Consider the following 18,517-nt stretch of genomic DNA (forward strand, 5'->3'; position numbering starts at 1 on the left):
AAAGATTTTAGCATTAGTTCAATTTTTTTAAATAATTTCAAAGACCAAAATGAAATTTCAAAACCAGTCATATTCGTGAATGCTCTATTACAGAAGAATACAGATTATAGTATTTCTGATGATTTTGTAGAACTGATATCATCAACCTATATTTAGGCCATAATTTAATAAAAGGGTAAATTTTCTTTTTCAAATTAACTTTGGGTTGGGTTATGGATCACCGAGTTCCATCTCCTTTGTCTTTCCTCCACTCCTGATCGTACACCTCTTTGAAGTTTTCATTCTTTTCCCCAGATCTCTTTTATCCTCTTCCAATCACTGTCATTTAGGTTTCCTCCTGGTTCTTGTCCCTCCTACTTTTATATCAAACACTAGCTTTGGTGTTTTTCTTTTCTCCATTCTCTGTAGTGTGCACACTACCTCAAACATGATTAACATATTAACGGTTGTGGATAAGTTTTCCCACTGGTTGGACGCAGCACACTTGGAAGAATGAAGTTCAACCAGAACTTCAATTAAGTGTTAGTTCTCAAGATTAGGTATACCAGCCCGCATAACAACAGCTCAAGGTCATCAATTTGTGAGTGAACTCTTTAAGACCATTACTAAGTATTTAAGTTCTGAGAACACCACCACTACTGCTTACCACCATCGGGCTAAGATACTAAGGACAATGAAAGTAGCACGTAAATGCCACCTGCTTACATCACAACCTTGGGTGGAGTTGCATCTTCTCATGCTTTTATGTATCCATACCACAGCCAAAGAAGACTTACAATGTTCACTTGTAGAGTTAGAGTATGGCACAACCATCTCATTTCCTGGTGAATTTATGTTTGACACTCCCATTATCATCCATGAAGTCTTTGCAAGACTACTTCAGGAGACAATCCCCTTACTGAAACTTTTCAAACATCCTACATGCGAACAGAAGGTTTCTATCTCCTACTCATAGTTTTCTTTTGTTTGTTTTTCTTTCTGTGTAAATTTTGAGTAGATAAGAAAAAAGTAAACAAACTGTTACAGAACTCATGTGTTCTTGTGAATAACTCATTATTTTTACTCACACTGCCATTTGGATCGATTTTCTTAATGTTATAAATAAGCTATAAACAGTGTACATTGAAGTTTATTTGTGAACTTCAGAGATTAGGTGTCCCATTTTGACTTCTAGAATTTCCAGTCCTTATTACACCAGAAAGTGACACAGGCAAAATCATGGCAATATCTTGTAGCAATAAGAGTTCTCACACTAACCTCATCGGGAGTGATTGGCGGAGGTATCATAGTAAGATCAATTATGTCTGGATCTAAGTAGAGTGTCCCCTCTGCAAAGTTGTATGGCAAAGCGTGATCTTCCTGCAACCTCTTCAATAGATCCTGAAAACAAAGTATGAATTTTACTTTATACACTAATGAGTATCAGCAAGATTTGATTCAGAAGTACTCTGTACAGAGAAGATCTACAGTTTTTCCTACTGAAGATCTAAAGTAGAAGGGAGATAAAACACACATAAGAAAGGGAACAGCTAAAACGGTTCCATTAAAAAGATACTTGACTAAACTAGAAATAAAACTAACACATGAAAAGGAGTCACTAGTTAATAAGATAAATAAAATGTAATCAAGAGTACCTAATAAGTTCAAGCCTAAGTTAATTATACACGTATAACACACTGGACTCACATCTCAATTTCTCTGAGACAATAATTAGTCCTGATCAGTTTTAGCTACTTACTTGGATATTACAGAATAAGGTTAAAGATCTCAAAAGTTATAAGGAGAAGATTTATAAGGAGAAGATTTATATTGCTGAAAATTGTTAGAAAATGCTTTCATTCCAAAAATAAAACCACGTCCAAGTCACTGCTCCCTTGGTAAAAAGTAGCACAAATGGAAAGAAACCCGTTCCCCGATTTAATTTCTGAAAAACTCATTGCACGTATTTTGTATGTTCTGTAGTATGAGACAAAAGTAGTGATAAAAAATATCAGGTAGAAGAAGAGATACGTTAGTGATATAGTCACCTTTGTAGTAAACTTCATCCAATCGTTACCCATGATATCAACTTGGCTTGGGAGCTAGCAAAAAGGAAAAAAAGACAGCATTATTCTCTTCCTATTTTTAAAAAATCATCAGGAAGACACAGTGCCTAAATCACAATAAGGGAACATTCCTGTGTTTGCTCGACCTCTTCCTTTCTACAAAATTCAACCAACTCCCTCAAAATTTTGAAAATCTCTCAAGGAGTCATTTCATTTCGCCAATTACAAAAGATAAACGTGTTTGAAGTACGTAGGCGAGAGGATGAGAGGATTTTCAACAATCATCAAACACTCCCTCATGTTAATTGGAAAGGCTGAGGTTTCAGGCTAAACTGTATAAAATAGCAATCTTAAGCTGAATTTTTATAGTACTGTAAAATTATTCTTATATCAAGCAAGGATTGGAATAGCAGCCATTAAATGGATTTTATTTTCCTAAATTTTATGGACTTCCTCCATTATTAACCTTTGAAACATGAAGTGCTGAATACCAGGCTTTCAGTTTCTTACTGATCTTCGAGAGAGACATTACGAGGACTGGTGAAGATCAAAATGGATGTGTTTATGATTGGATGGGAAGGAAAGGGAAAAGAAACTAAATAGGTATGGATCCTGGAGAGAAAATAGGGCAAAAAGAGACAGACAATACAATCAACATGTGAAAGAAAATTCAGATAGTAAGAAGACTCATATGAAGAAAACATTTTCACATTATGTCTTCTTGAGAAAAGAGCTTAGAACATCTACCATGTTCTTGCCTAAATAAGTTGATTTTTCTTTCTAGTTCAGTGTCTAGTTTGATTTAAAAGAGAAAAGAAAATACCTAAGAAGCCCAAAACATAATGAGGACACTGAGTTTTATTTCCATGGAATATCGTATTCCATGTAGAATTTGTGCGGCTGTGCACATGATACCTGAGTAGTCAGCAGTCGAAGCAATATGGTTTCCACGCTAAAACCCCCGAGTGTAAACAAAGAAAGTACCGTAACTGAGCAGTTATATTTAGCGAATGCTCTTGCTTTACGATGAAAGTGACGGTTATTCTTCCGAATCGAGTAATGAATTCCACGATGACAGACACAAATGTGAAGAAACTGAAGATGTTCAGTCTGACTGAGTTACGTTTGGATGGCTGCGCAACAGATTTGATTTTGATGATGATGCCTGTTGTTTAAAGGGGCCTAACATCTAAGGTCTTTCATGATACGATAATTAAAATTTTAAAATGTATCCACTGACTAGAAAGTAAAACAAATGAAGATGAATAATGATGGTGAATTTAAAATTATCAGTGGATCTAATTTGCAATGCCTTATTTTTTGTAAAATAAAAGATTATATGTTATTTATTTTATGTATTCATATCAGAAGCAATACATCATATAAATTATAAGGAATGAAAAATAATTAAATAGGCCTAACTGGTAAAAAGCATACTCGAGGTACATTCAAAGTAACAATCATATTGGACCAGAATTTGGCAAGATCTCGACGATTTGGTGTGGCTTTCACTAAATCTTGCATGGTGCAAACGAGAGGGCAGGAGTTGCAATTAAGGAGGTGCGCCATAGTTTGTTCTTCTCTGCAGACATAGAGGATTGACTCTTCAGATAGATCCCACTTCTTCATATTATTCTTAGATCGACCGACCCCAGATCGTAGCCTGTTCAGACTCTTCCGTGTAGACCACGACTCTTCATAACCGGCTGGAAGAGTTTCAGATGGATCCATCCATCCATTGAGATGAAGGTTTCTGGATCTCCAGGAAGTTAGTCATGATGAATGAGGTGACTCCGAAAGGCACTCAGTAGAATGAAGAAAACTTCTCCTCGATTTCAATCGTTGTTGAACCGGTTGTTAATCATGTAATGGATGTATTTGTGAAATGTCTACTTTAAATTTTTCATGTTTGGCAGCTACTTCACGTCTAATATCTGGGGGAGTAATGCCAGCCAAGCAATATACCTTATCACAAGGTGTAGATCTTAGGCAACCAGTTATAAGCCGGCAAGTTTCATTTAAAGCAATATCCACCTCTTTGACATGACATGATCTATACCAAACAGGGCATGCATATTCTGCTGCAGAATAGCTCAGTGCTAAAGCAGTAGTTCTCATTGTTTGAGCTTGCATTCCCCAGCTGGTACCACATTGCGAAGAATGGAATTTCCCGTAGATACTTTGTGTTTCGTGTTAAGACAATGTTGTTCATACATGAGTGCATGATCCAGATATTTAGGTATTGAGCAATGATCCAAGAGAGCACCTTCCCAGAAAATCTTCAGTTTTCTTCTTGCCTGCATATTCTTTAAGTGAAAAGTGCAAACTTGCATCTTTGAGGTATTAGGCTTTAGATGGTTTTCTCTGTAGTATGGACTCAGTTCATCTAAGGCTTCCATTAGTCTCCATTCAACACTCTCAAACTGATCACCCTGGGTGACAATAGCTCGATCATCTGCATAAATGAAGCTTTTTGTTCCTTTTGGCAAGGGTTGATCATTCATGTAAATATTAAATAATATTGGAGACAAAAACACTACCTTGGGGTAGGCCATTCCTGAGGTTCTTCCAATGACTATGTCGCCCTTGGAAATCAACAAAGAATCTTCGATTTTCAAGAAGACTAAAAGGTTTGTTTTGTCACCTATTCAATACATATAAATTTTACAATTTAGGAATTTATTATTGATTCCACTTGAGACATGTTTCGCCCTTCATTGAGGGCATCATCAGTCAAATTATCTCCTCAAGGCAAAAATCAGGTACCTGGTTAGTAGTTGACATGCACAAATTAATACATATTATTAATACACATTACAAAAATTAAGTATGAGAAACAGTTGTACAATAGTGATGGTTGAAACTTATAGGTTTATAGAATAAGAAGTCAGCACCAATGCGTAAAATTAAAATAGAGTTCGGCAGTGGTGCTCTGGAGAACAGTTGACGCAATCATAGGAAAATATAAAGTTTTAAAAGTTGTTGAAAGTCGGTCCCGACTGAGCCTCCTTCATAGTGCACCAATACTCATCAACAATTACCTCTCAGCAACACATCAGGTATGCAACATAACATTTACTCTTCATTACTTACCATAAACCTTTCTTACACACCATCTATTACTATTAACATCTCAATTACAGATAACTTCCACTCATACAATAAAACTTTCAACAACACGCCAGAACCCAGCGCACATTGGCACGAAAATGGCGTGCCACTACGGCTCCTCTTCGCAGTCAGAATGAGAAGATGCCTCATCTCAGCTACAACGCTCTGACTCTGCAGTTACCATATACATTCTAATCTCTCCACCGCAGTTCACAACACAAGCAACTCTATTCTATTTCACCAGACCAGCAACAAAAAAACTAACTTCATCCTGAGGTCCGTCATACTTTTTTCACGGAATAATATCATTTTAGTCTCACGGGCACCTCACACCGATGTCTTCACATAACATTCGAAGCTACAGAAGTCAACTAAAAGAATAAGCGAAAGTTTCAACCCGCAACATATTCCTAATAAGCAATTACCTACAAATAACTGTCATCATTGTTGCCATTCAAATGCACTGAATACCCATGAGTCTCCATCCACACTGACCAGTCTCTGTACCGATCTCGGTGCTGCAACCAGACAACTTTCAGCTTGAGTCCTATAAAACCTCATTTGGCTATGGAATATTTCCCTACCCCCGGTGATTTTAACTAAGATAAACCACTCTGCATATTCTGAAATGTCAATGCTACATTCTTCTTCCATCCTTTAAAACAACAGGACGCACTTGGTACTAGATTTTTTTATATCCTTGCTCACCAAGCTGCTTTTGTGTAAATATGTATATAAATTGTAAAATTCTCAACTGTTCAATTGGAAATATAAATACTGTATAGTTACCAACCATTGACATTAATTTTTGGTTACAAACATTGACGCCGAGCACTACACCCTTTCTCCCTTGATTGTTATAATGTAAATATTTTTTAAACTTTATATTTTCCTATGATTGCGACAACTGTTCTCCAGAGCACCACTGCGAACTCTACTTTAATTTTACGCATTGGTGCCGACTTCTTATTCTATAAACCTATAAGTTTCAACCATCACTATTGTACAACTGTTTCTCATACTTAATTTTTGTAATGTGTATTAATAATATGTATTAATTTGTGCATGTCAACTACTAACCAGGTACCTGATTTTTGCCTTGAGGAGATAATTTGACTGATGATGCCCTCAATGAAGGGCGAAACATGTCTCAAGTGGAATCAATAATAAATTCCTAAATTGTAAAATTTATATGTATTGAATAGGTGACAAAACAAACCTTTTTAGCATCCTACATTCAGTATCTTCAATACGGATAACAATGATTTTTATCACTCGCAATTTCAAGAAGACGTCGAAGAAATTTAGTCAGCTTCTTGTCCTTTGTAATCTTATAAAGTTTACTCAGCAGAATTTGGTGACTAACCGCGTCATAGGCCGCAGTTAGGTCGATGAAGACTGCCCCAGATATTTTCCGATTTTCAAAACCATCTTGAATATATTGTGTCCAATGGAGGATTTGTGATGTACAGTTCTTCCCTCTTCTAAAACCAGATTGTTCTGGAATCAAAAGCGGTTCAACTATTTTTGTAAGCCTTACCAGAATCATTCATTCTATGATCTCGAATAAATGACAGAGCAAGGAAATTGGTCTGTAATTTTTAGGATCATGTGGATCTTTTCCTGGTTTGAGGAATGCTATAACTCTAGATTTCCTCCAAATTTTGGGTATTCTGCATGTTCGAATGCAATTATTAAATAGATTTAGTACCCATTCTCTAGTAACAGGTCCAAAATTCTTGATTTGTTGAATACAGATTTCATCTACACCAGGAGCCTTTCCATTTTTACTGATATTTATAGCATCATTCAGTTCTGCCATGGTAAAGGGATTAGAAAGCATACTGGTCTCTGGTATGAATTTTGTCTTAGGAACATCCACTTTTGTTTTAGAACTGGAGTTTACATACTTGCCATTTTGGACGAGTTGATGACCAATTTACAAAGAGATGATGCTTTATTAGGATCATTACTGAGATGCCTGAAGTGCCTCCAGGCCTTCTGACTGCTCCTATCCACGTTAACCTCTTCCATCAATTTTAACCACTGTTCTTGTTTAGTCTCTGAAATAGCAGAGAGAAGTTGTTGTCCGTTTGCAATAGTTTCAGCACTAAAAGGATCCCTTTCATACAAATTGAAGTAGTTTTTCAGTAGGGCAGATGTTTCCTGGCAAAGACCTTGTATGTAATTAGTTCTGCATCCTCTTGGAATGGTTTATTTAGAACACAATCGAATGGCATCAATAAATTGGTCATATGTCTCTGGTATGAGACTGATCATACTCATCTTTTTATCTTAAAGAGGAAATGAAACATTCCCAGTTTCCTTTTTGAAATTATACCTTCTCTTAAAGTAAACACTTTGTGGTCTGACTGCGGCTAATATCCTGGCACATTATGAGACGAAGTTGTGTGTTAGGAACAGGAAGGCAGACAGATTTAACACACTGATGGGCAATCCGCTCACTCACAAAAGTAAGATCTGGATTATATCCACGTTTCCACCTTCCACTGTTGAAGGATGAAGGAAGTTTGTTATTATGAATGAGGCACAGTTGGTGTGATACTGCCCAATACATAACAGCTTCTCCATTTTCATCATCATGTGGATAACCCCATATAATGCTGTGGCTGTTGAAATTACCCACGAAGATGGACACTTTCTGCAAATTCAGATTATCAGGTTGTCTGAATGAAAAGCTTACCTTTGGAGGTTTATAAATGAAAAAAATGATAGAGTTACTCAATTCTTTTGCAATAATTTCTATGTCATTTTCATCTGTGATGGAGGTTGCAATAATCCTGATATATGTTATGGTAGAATAAGGCATTGCCTTAAAATTCAATAATATATCATGCAAATTACTATTTTAAAAACATATTAAAATATACAAACACAAATTAAAACAGAGTCAAATTAATAAAGTGTAGTGAACACTAATACAAAGACTAATACGAAACACTACATTTATATGCGAAAAAACAAACCACTATCCCTCATAAAACGCATGACGAGGTCTACTGACTGCTCGTCATCTCACAGGATGAGGGAGATGGTACTCGGGAGGTTTAGACTGTGGCACAGATCGACCAATTCCACGCACTCCATAAGGATGTGTACCACAGTAAGATGATCGCCGCAAGTACACACCGGAGGGGGTTCTCCTTTCAATAAATGGGAGTGTGTTACTATACCGTGGCCGATCCAAAGACGATATAATACCACTGCTTTCCACTGAGAGGCCAGAAAGGAAGTCCTCCATACCTTCATTGTACCTTTTGTCGCTCTCAGCTTATTTGGAAGTGGAGTGGCCTGCCACCCTCTAAAGCTGTGTACTTCGAGTGACGGCTGCAACGCGGCAAGCTTTAGAGGGTTCCATTGAACTGAGAAGATATATCCGCCTAACAATTGTGGGACAAATTAAATTACAGTTCCAACCACGCATACCGCATTAAAAATACAAAGTTTTTGTACTTAATAAATTTAAGAAGACGGCTCAGTTTTAACAATCATATTGTATATAACGAACTTTTAATCCAACAAAGTGGTTATTATATACATGAAATGAACATTTTAACATCAAATGGACTGCATGCAATTTTAATTCCTCAACCTTAAGTTCGCATTTGAATTCGACAGTACAAGAGTATAGAATCACAGACATTAAGGAATGTGAAGACAACTCATCAAACAGACGAGAAATTTTATATTTATGACTTACAAGAATTCTCTTGTTACATATTACAGTTGTAATATAGCATAATATAGATGTTTAGGATTTAACTAGTGCAATATTTTATTGTCTGTATATATGTATATTAAGGAGTTAAGTATGACAATATGTTGTTTAATATTTAGATCACCAAGTTTTTTTTGCACTTTCGGAGCATCTGATGATGGTGTCAAAAATTGAACACCGAAACATGTTCTGTAATAAATAATGTTGTAAATACCATCCAACAACATTGTATTTTGTATTGAAAAGGTGGAACCCGCAAGATTCTAATTTAAATGGTATTATACTGAAATTTATAATTGAATGCTTATCGTTTTATATGTAACCTGCCGATATTCGTGATCTGACTCGTTTTCTGAGAGATTCCACCAAAATTCGTGATCTGACTTGTTTTCTGAGAGATTAAGGCAAAGTTCCTCACATTTTTTGATCTTTCTTTCCAGCAATCGATTTCGTACTTCCTGGGCTAGGTCCAGGCATTCCCCGCAGTCAGTTGGGTCCCTAAATCTTTGCCATCTTTTCCTATAAGCATTTTTAGTATGGATCAAATCCTGAAGGAGATCCGGTGTGGTGTCGTCTTGGGTGCCTTGGCGGTACTGAACCCGCGGCCGGACTGTATTTGTAGTCATTTCCAGGCTAGGACCCGTTTCCAGCGCCGTCCGCACAATTTGATGATGGTCCAGAACATTATTATTATTATTATTATTATTATTATTATTATTATTATTATTATTATTATTATTATTATTAGATGTTCTGGACTCCACAGCAAGATGTAAGGCCACTACTTGGCGGTAAATTACATCTGCTGCCATTGTCATTGTTGACAATGTGACCAGCACCATTGTCGCACGTAGGCAAGTGTGCGGGATTTCTGGCGATATGAATGACATACTTCTGTGCATTATTGACCTTATAATAGAGGTGAACAATTTGACGGTCAATCTCATTCCTATCGTTTATTTCAAATGTGTTTAAGTTTTTATTTATATGCCAGGAGAGTCTACTGTAATCTAAGAACATTCTCCCAAGGAAAAGATAGCTGTTGAAAACGAAACCAGGAAGGATTCAAAATGATCGGTTTATGATCAGAATAAGTACATCGAAAATCTACAGCCTGTTTCCAGTCATTCGACAGGGTCAGGAATGGAATGAATAAAGCCCCATCTAGTGGCGACAGTAGGAATTGTGCTGGCTGCCGAAGCACTCCTCTGGGGCAATGATCCATGAATGACAAATGAAATGAAATATTGGACAGTGTTGCCAGAATGAATGATGACGGAAAACTGGAGTATCCAGAGAAAAACCTGTCCTGCCTCCATTTTGTCTAGCACGAATGTCACATGGAGTGACCAGGATTTGAACCACGGAACCCAGCTGTGAGAGGCCGGCGCGCAGCTGCCTGAGCAACGGAGGCTCCTTATAAGTACGTTATGAACAGTAAAATCAATTGGTCTCACCTCCTTTTACACCCCACCGCCATTAAGTTTATTTAACCCCCCCCCCCCCCAAAAAAAAATTAAAAGAAGCCGTGTGTCTTTATGTTTAATGGAGATTCCAAACACCAATGTTCACGTCTATTACCTTCAGGTTTGAGATATAATTATCCCCATAAAAATAATTCACTTTTTTCACTTCCTTTCACCCCAAGTGAATTTTCTGGCAAAAAATACTTTTTTCTTTAATAGTAAAGGATCTTCTAAATACCAATTATCACGACTCTAACTTCTTCAGTTTTTTATTTATGTATCCTCATGAAAGGAATTAAACTCTTTTTCACTCCCGCCCCCTAAGATGCTTTCCCCCCAAAACGCGTTTTTCTTTGTTTTAAAGGAAATCCAAATACCAATTTTCACGTCTGTAACAACTTTAGATTTATTAGATGTATGTATTCTCATACAATTAAGTCAATTCATTTTTCAATTCTTTCACCCCCACCCACCTTCATTGGATTTTCCGAGAGTATGTGTTTCTTTACTTTTAAAGCAGATTCCAAATATCAAATTTCACGTCTGTAACATCTTCATTTTTGAGATATCAGTAGCCTAATTAAAATAATTCAACACCATTTTCAGCCACTTTTACCTCCCCCCCCCCCCCAAGCGGTATTTCCGAAAACTAAAAATACACGTTTCTTTATTTTTAATAGAGAGAAAAAATATCATTTTTCACTTCTGTAACATGTTAAGTTTTTTGAGATATACTGTAGAAATTCTCATTTTGAAATTTCACCTCTTTTTAGTTCCCCTTAAATGGAGTTTCCAAAAACAAATCACCTGTGTTTCTTTACATTTACAGGAGATTCCAAATACCCACTTTTTACGTCTGTAATGTTTTACGTTTCTCAGATATTCTGTAGATATAGTCTTTTAAAAAATTCACCCCAAATTGTCACTCTTGTTTAACCGCCATTAATTGGATTTTCCAAAAACAAAAAAATCTTTGTTTCTTTATTTTTAAAGGAGATCCCATATACAAATTTTCAGTTCTGTAATATCTTCAGAGATATATGTATCCTCATTAAAGGCATTCAACCCATTATTCACCCTTTTATACCCCTCCTATTGGGATTTACAGAAAACAAACAATACGTGTTCCTTTATTTTTAAAGGTATTTTTAAATACCAATTTTTACATCTGTAAACTTTTAAAGTTTTAAGATGTAGACACACTCATTTTAAAAATTCACCCCCCTTTTCACCCCCCATTATTTGGATTTTCCAAAAATGAAAAAATACCTGTTTCTTTATTTTTAAAGTAGATCCCAAATATTAATTTTCAGGTCTGTAATATCTTCATGTTCTGAAATATAAGTAGCCTCATTAAAGGCATTCAACCACTTTTTCACCCTTTTCCACCCTTCCCATTGGGATTTTCCAAAAACAAAAAAATATGTGTTTCTTTATTTTTAAAGGAGATCCCAAACACCAATTTTCAGGTCTGTAATATCTTCAGTTTCTCAGATATACGTATCCTCATTAAAGGCATACAACCACTTTTTCACCCCTTTTCACCCCTCCTACTGGGATTTTCCAAAAACAAATAAATATGCGTTTCTTTATTTTTAATGAAGATTCTGAATACCAATTTTTACATGTGTAAACTTTTAAAGTTTCGAGATATAGGTACACTCATTTTAAAATTTCACCCTCCTTTTCACCCCCTTAGTACGCAATATCCAAAAATCCTCTCTTAGCAAGCACCTATATCTTAATATGAATATATCCTCAAAATTTCATTTCTTTATGTCTAGTAGTTTTGGCTCGGCGATGATGAAAGTCAGTCAGTCAGTCAGGACAAGTTATTTTATACATATATATAGACATTACTTCACATAAATTTTCATCAGTAAGAAAACGTTCAGATATTGTCAATGGTTCGGGATAATTCAGAAAGTTAGCATGAATCCCACTATTGCCAGTGAAATCAAGTCTGTCTGGCTCTGGGAATTACCATAGTGATTTCCTCACTCTGAAGCAGAAGGCAGTTTTGCCACTCAAGCTTCAGAGGACTGTAACGTGCCCTTTACGCAATGGGAACTCTGCAGCGCTTTGGCGCTTTCCAAGGACACCTCTCCTGGACCAGACAATGTGCATAACCAGATGTTGAAACACCTTAGTGAGGATAGTCTCTTATATCTCCTTTATGTGTTCAACCGAATCTGGATAGAGGGCAAGTTTCCATTTCGGTGGCGAGAGGGCATAGTCATTCCTGTCCTCAAGCCTGATAAAAATCCTAAGCATGCAGGAACTTACAGACCTATTTATCTTACTAAGGCCCGGTTTCACAGTTTGAGTTTAAGTCGAAGCTTTAGTAAGCCACACATGCCACTTAAGCAAGGCTTACTCTTTGGCTTAAACACTACGAGTTTCACAGTAGGGGGACCATGTGCAGCTTTACTAAGCTGAACATCTCCGAAGTTGGTAATGCTTGCGCATGCACAATGATTCAATTCTCATCTTTGTTTACATCCGTAGCCTATGATTGATTGACTTGTAGGTTATACATCGTTTATCAGCCAAGATAATTTGGAAAAATGAACGGAAAATGTAATTCCATTAACAGTAACAAAAATAAAGTTTAAAAAAGGTCATTCGCCCGTCCTGCTGACACGTATTACCACTGCAGTCTAAAATGGCCATAACTTCTGAACTATTCATGCAAATAATGTCCTGACAAGGTTATTGTAATCCTTATAAAATACTGGAGGAGGTCAAACAATTTATTTCGATGAGGAATTTGAGGATAATATCGAAATATTTATTTAATGTTAAGGAGTTACATTTTTTACCGCTGAGTATAGCATAAAATCACTTCTAGAGGGCAAACAGTTGGAAATAGGTATATACCATCGCAGACTTTTTTGTAGAGGTTTCTATGCTCTACAATTCGTACACTTACACTTGGGGTCTATCGTTGATGGTTCACGCAGCGTAAGCCAAGAAAGCAAGTGACCGACCGACATTTTTGTCTCTTTTACTGTATATCGGAACACGGAAACTGTATCATTTCACGAGCCTCGAAATATATTCAGAAATAGAAGTTATTTAATGTTAATGTTATTGGTTTTACGTCCCACTAACTATGAATTTGAGCACCTTCGCCACAGGACTGAGACAGGATCGAACCTGCCAAGTTGGGCTATAAGAAGGCCAGCGCTCTACCATCTGAACTGAATCCTTAGCTTGCGAGGCAGATAATTTTCCTTAGAACCTACCTAAGAAGTTTCAAGTAAAATGCATGACTGCAGAAAGGATGAAATATCTGTTTGACAACATTCGAGAGTACTGCACAGCAGAAACGGGGATTCGTTGTGCAAACGGCCAGGCGACATTAAAGCCGCTGAACCTGCGTCGAGTAGTGGGATGGATTGTGTTCGCAAAAGGAAAAACTATATGTAAATAAGAACATTCAAGAAAAATAAGCAACAAGTCAGTTTCGTTACTACAGGATACAAGATATCTTAGTAATGTAAATCATTAATTGGATACTGACTATGTGTAGTTTCAGAACGATCTTTAAAAATATCCAACATTATTATTATTATTATTATTATTATTATTATTATTATTATTATTATTATTATTATTATTATTATTATTATTATTATTATCATTATCATTAGCATTACTACTCTTATTATAATTATTGTATCCTTATTTTATTTCTACATCTTAAGACACATCTTCTGCGTATATGAGTGTCACTAGGCTAAAACTTCATTTCTGACTTTTTTCAAATTTTCAACATGTTTACATATTTAATTTCTGGAGAATAAAACACCTAAATATTTATGAAAATTATTTTAATATGCAAAGCTGATATCCCTTTACCGTATGAAACAATCAGATATTTTTAAATCCTTACTATATTACCGAAGTACTATATTCCATTTTCCAATTGATTTTCTCGAAATTCAATAAATTCTGTCTTACAAATTCAAAGTTACATAAAGTGATCAGTTTTAAGCTAAAGACTTATGGTTTTCATTAAAATGATTGTAAATTGATCTACTACCAAAATATGAAAATTTTTTAAAAATTGCTCTTTTCCGACTTAAAGTACAGTTTCCTGGCGAGCGTAACAAATTGTGATAGGAGATTGAGAGTTAGATTTTTTTAAATTTACACTGCTGAATTATGATAATAATTGGTCAGAAAAACAGCATGCATACTGGTACCTTTGGATTACAGAAAGAGAAGAGGGGGAAAAAAAGAGGGAGAAGTGGAAAGGAGAGAGTTTAATCACACAAAGATGTTAACTTATTAAATATATTAGCAGATCAATGTTTATGGACTTTTGTTTAAGGTGTAATTAAAGTATAATATGTTTCTACTGTCTTTGATTCTGCTCTGTTATCTGAATTACCTCTCTACTGACAAGGAAAGACAAGAGTGAAACATCAAGATGATTTCAAAGTGCAGAATATGGCAATAATAAGATAATTTAAAATGTGACAGGACCTAACTACAGTTTTTCCTTCTTCTTTAACTTTGAATTACCTAGCAGTATACCCATTGCTTGAGAACACTCCTAACTATTTCTAAAAGTGATCCAAGCAGGGAGGTAAAATAGGCAGTAAATGGAGAAACATTATTTACAAAACATTTCACAGTACAAATAATGGATATGGGAACAAAATTAGTAGTTACCTGGATGTTATGATCATTGGACTGGTATCCAACTGGCAGCAGATTGTCTGGACTATGCAAGCCAAAGCTAGAACCACTGGGCTTCAATACTGAGTTAGCATGATAACCTAGATGTTCTTTTCCTGAAAGTTCATAAATAGCTGTTAGCAATCACATTAATTACTAGAGTGCCAATGTGTAGGGTGAAGAGGCACAAATAGATAAAAAAGAGAACAAAACTATTTAAGAAGGAAGGCAGTGCTGGAAAACAGGACACAAAAATCCTCCACCGAGAGTCTGAATTTAGACATATATTCTAATTTTCACATATATAAACAAAATATATCCGTTTCCATATTATACGGTAAATTCTTACAAAATTTAAACAAGGAAACTAATTTACACACCTTGCCGGTACTTTTCTGAAGATTCAGTTGCCTTCAGGAATTTTGGCTTATCTAAATATACTTATAACAAGATACAATGTAAATTCTGATAGATTGTATTGAACCATTAACAGGATTTTCACAGATTCTATTTTGAAATGGTTCCTATTATCAATCCATTGTGCTAAAATTCACAAAAATAGTCTGGTAGAGAACGAAGCATTGTCGAAGTTGTAATAACACTGAACTACAATCAACTGATTTTTGTGAATTGAAATACTTTGCATTTTTCTGACTATAAGGTAACTTGTAACATTGATGCTTTCATGGCCCATACTTGTAGACATGATATCGGCTTTTGGCCTTATGCTTTGTCAAGAAAACAAGGTGAATCTCTTTATGTTTCGCAGAGAACTTTGCTCCGTGTCTTCAGAAGAAAATCTCGACTGTTCACGAGGAAGTCTTCTACAATAATGAGGGTTTGGATTTAAGAATGCTTTACCGCTGGAGAGCTGTAGTGGTACGCAAATTCGTTACCAGGTGGCTCGCTGTATGTTGGCACAGCGCTCTAAGTGGGAACTGACTACAACATTAAGCTCCAATTAAAATGTTTCATCACACCGTGTGTGCATGAGAAGTATCAGAGAGGACATCAGACAAATCAGGGATGAATGTGGTAGAAGAAATAAATACGAACTAATAAAATAAAATTATAAAATAAAATAAATTTATTTTTCATTTGATGCGCGCACGCGCGCGCACACACACACACACACACACACACACACACACACACACACACACACACACACACACACACACATTAGGTGACTGGAAGCAAAATCGTGACTCATCTGTGAACAGTACCACTGACCTCTGCTCCACAGTCCAATACCTATGTTGACGCACAAACTGTAATCGAGCTGCTCTGAGCTAGGAGGTAAACTGTAGACCAATTGCAGGTCTTCTTGAGGTCAAACTGCCTTCGCAGAGTCTCCATCTGACAGTCCTCGCAGTCACAGTGACCTTTCTTATTGCCTTGAGTCAATATCTGACGGCGGTAGTTTGGCGTTCACTCAAGACTTGGATGACTAGAAACCTATCATCCCTCTCAGATGTAGACCTCTAACGGCCTCATCCAGGTTGTCTGTAGTAGATACAGAGTTCATAAAATCATCTTAGAACACACTGGATCCTTCCGTGTGATGCACTGATGGCATTAGTTGCATAATGTATGCTGTGTGCTCTTGCAATGTCTCCTGGGCTAAGAAGCACCTTAACTTGTCAGATGTAAATGAGAAACTGAAGGAAAATGTTCCTTTGTGACAGATATTGTGTCACACACCGATAATCCAGCAATAGCTTCCACCCCAGTATCGTAAACTTTAAAGGTGTTATTGCTATTCAATGCAATAAAACTGAGTACCTAGCACTTAGGGATGAAAAGTGGCTCCTGAAGTGTATTTATAATCCCTAAACATCATATTCCTCTCCAAAACTGCAGAATGCACATTATACTCTGCCTAAATGTAAAAATTAATGTAATTAAGAGAACAATTCCCTGTAATAATTGGTGCTTAACAATTATGATTTCGTTTTTACTAAGCGATCCATGTTTTTTTTGGCTGATTGTTGAAGAAAGATCAGAAATCTTTGTGTCATAATAAATACCTCATGTGTTGAATATCTCTGGTGACACAAACTGCGTAAGGAATACAACATTTACTATAAACAAGGGAAAATCCACTAAACCTCTTTACCTGGAATGGCTCTATGAGATGGACTATTTGTGGGAGTGCTCATAGAATCTGTGTCGCTCTCGGATGGTTCGTTGTCTCCCAAGTCAATGTTCCGAACGACATCGTTAACTTCATCAGGAAGGAGCTTTTGACCCTACAAACAAAAAATGAGAATTTAGTTCTTACAGTTCAAATTCATTTTTGACATCAGTAAAGTACAAAACGTTGGCAAAGACATGAAATTCGTAGAGAATTCATACATAAACTTTTAGGAAGATACAGGCTACAATGGTTTGGACATGTAATGAGGATGGACAGAAGGAGAACAGCAAGGAATTACTTTGACACAGAAGTGAGAGGGTAGAGACCAATTGGGAGGCCAAGAAATCAATGGAATCAGTGGATAGACACAGAGAAATCAGAGGTCAGCAAGAGAAATCTCAAGTGGAGGATACAGAGGAACAGAAATTATATTCTGACAGGAAGAAGTGGTGAGTGCTTGTACACCACACCAAAAAAACTGGAGCTGGAAATGATGAAGACATTCTATTTAAATAAATGCAACCCAATGCTATGACATCACAATTACAAAAACATAAATGCAATACAGGCCAGTTATACCTCCTCAATACAACTGAGGTACCACCAGTATGTACTTCAACATCACACAGGCATACAACAACACAGGTGAACAATATCCACTCCGGTCAACTCTTGGATTGTGGCCAGTTAAATGAATATCACACATCGGTGGCATGAGGCAACCTCTAGACAAGAGAAGCACTGAATACTGTGATTGGTGCAAGAGGAGGTAATACATGGTATTAAGGAGAGAATGATGGAGGCAAAAAAAAAATCTATTCAAATTGCCGAGGATGGTTCTATAAACTACAATGGTCAAAAATTCACTCCAGGTCCAATAGACAAGTACTAAGAGGCATAAATTAATTATTGGATGAACATTTCTTGAAGCAGCTTTTCAAAAATTAAGCATTCATTTGCTAATTTTTTTTTTTTTGTTAGTTGCTTTATGTCGCACCGACACAGATAGGTCTTATGGCGACGATGGGACAGGAAGGGGCTAGGAGTGGGAAGGAAGCGGCCGTGGCCTTAATTAAGGTACAGCCCCAGCATTTGCCTGGTGTGAAAATGGGAAACCACGGAAAACCATTTTCAGGGCTGCCGACAGTGGGGTTCGAACCTACTATCTCCCGAATACTGGATACTGGCCGCACTTAAGCGACTGCAGCTATCGAGCTCGGTCATTTGCTAATTTAATCTACTTGTTTCATTTCTTCTACATTAAGTTCAGTTCACTAAAATAGAGAACTTATGGTTAGTATAAAAAATAAAAAAAGTCTTTTCCAAC

The 18,517-nt window shown here is 36.4% G+C and overlaps 1 protein-coding gene across 1 annotated transcript in view; it reads right to left on the reverse strand.

Annotated features, from left to right (window-relative positions):
* Positions 1 to 18,517, reverse strand: part of LOC136866017 (uncharacterized) — a 109,891-nt gene that overhangs the window by 25,509 nt on the left and 65,865 nt on the right. The window contains exons 16-18 of the mRNA XM_067142628.2: positions 17,170 to 17,302; positions 15,045 to 15,166; positions 1,258 to 1,380 (exon numbers count right to left, since the gene is read on the reverse strand). Of these exons, the coding sequence (XP_066998729.2) occupies positions 1,258 to 1,380; positions 15,045 to 15,166; positions 17,170 to 17,302 (378 nt within the window). The remainder of the gene's footprint in view (positions 1 to 1,257; positions 1,381 to 15,044; positions 15,167 to 17,169; positions 17,303 to 18,517) is intronic.

Source organism: Anabrus simplex, chromosome 3 (genome assembly GCF_040414725.1).
Source record: "Anabrus simplex isolate iqAnaSimp1 chromosome 3, ASM4041472v1, whole genome shotgun sequence".
In the NCBI taxonomy this organism is placed as follows: Eukaryota; Metazoa; Arthropoda; class Insecta; order Orthoptera; family Tettigoniidae; genus Anabrus; species Anabrus simplex.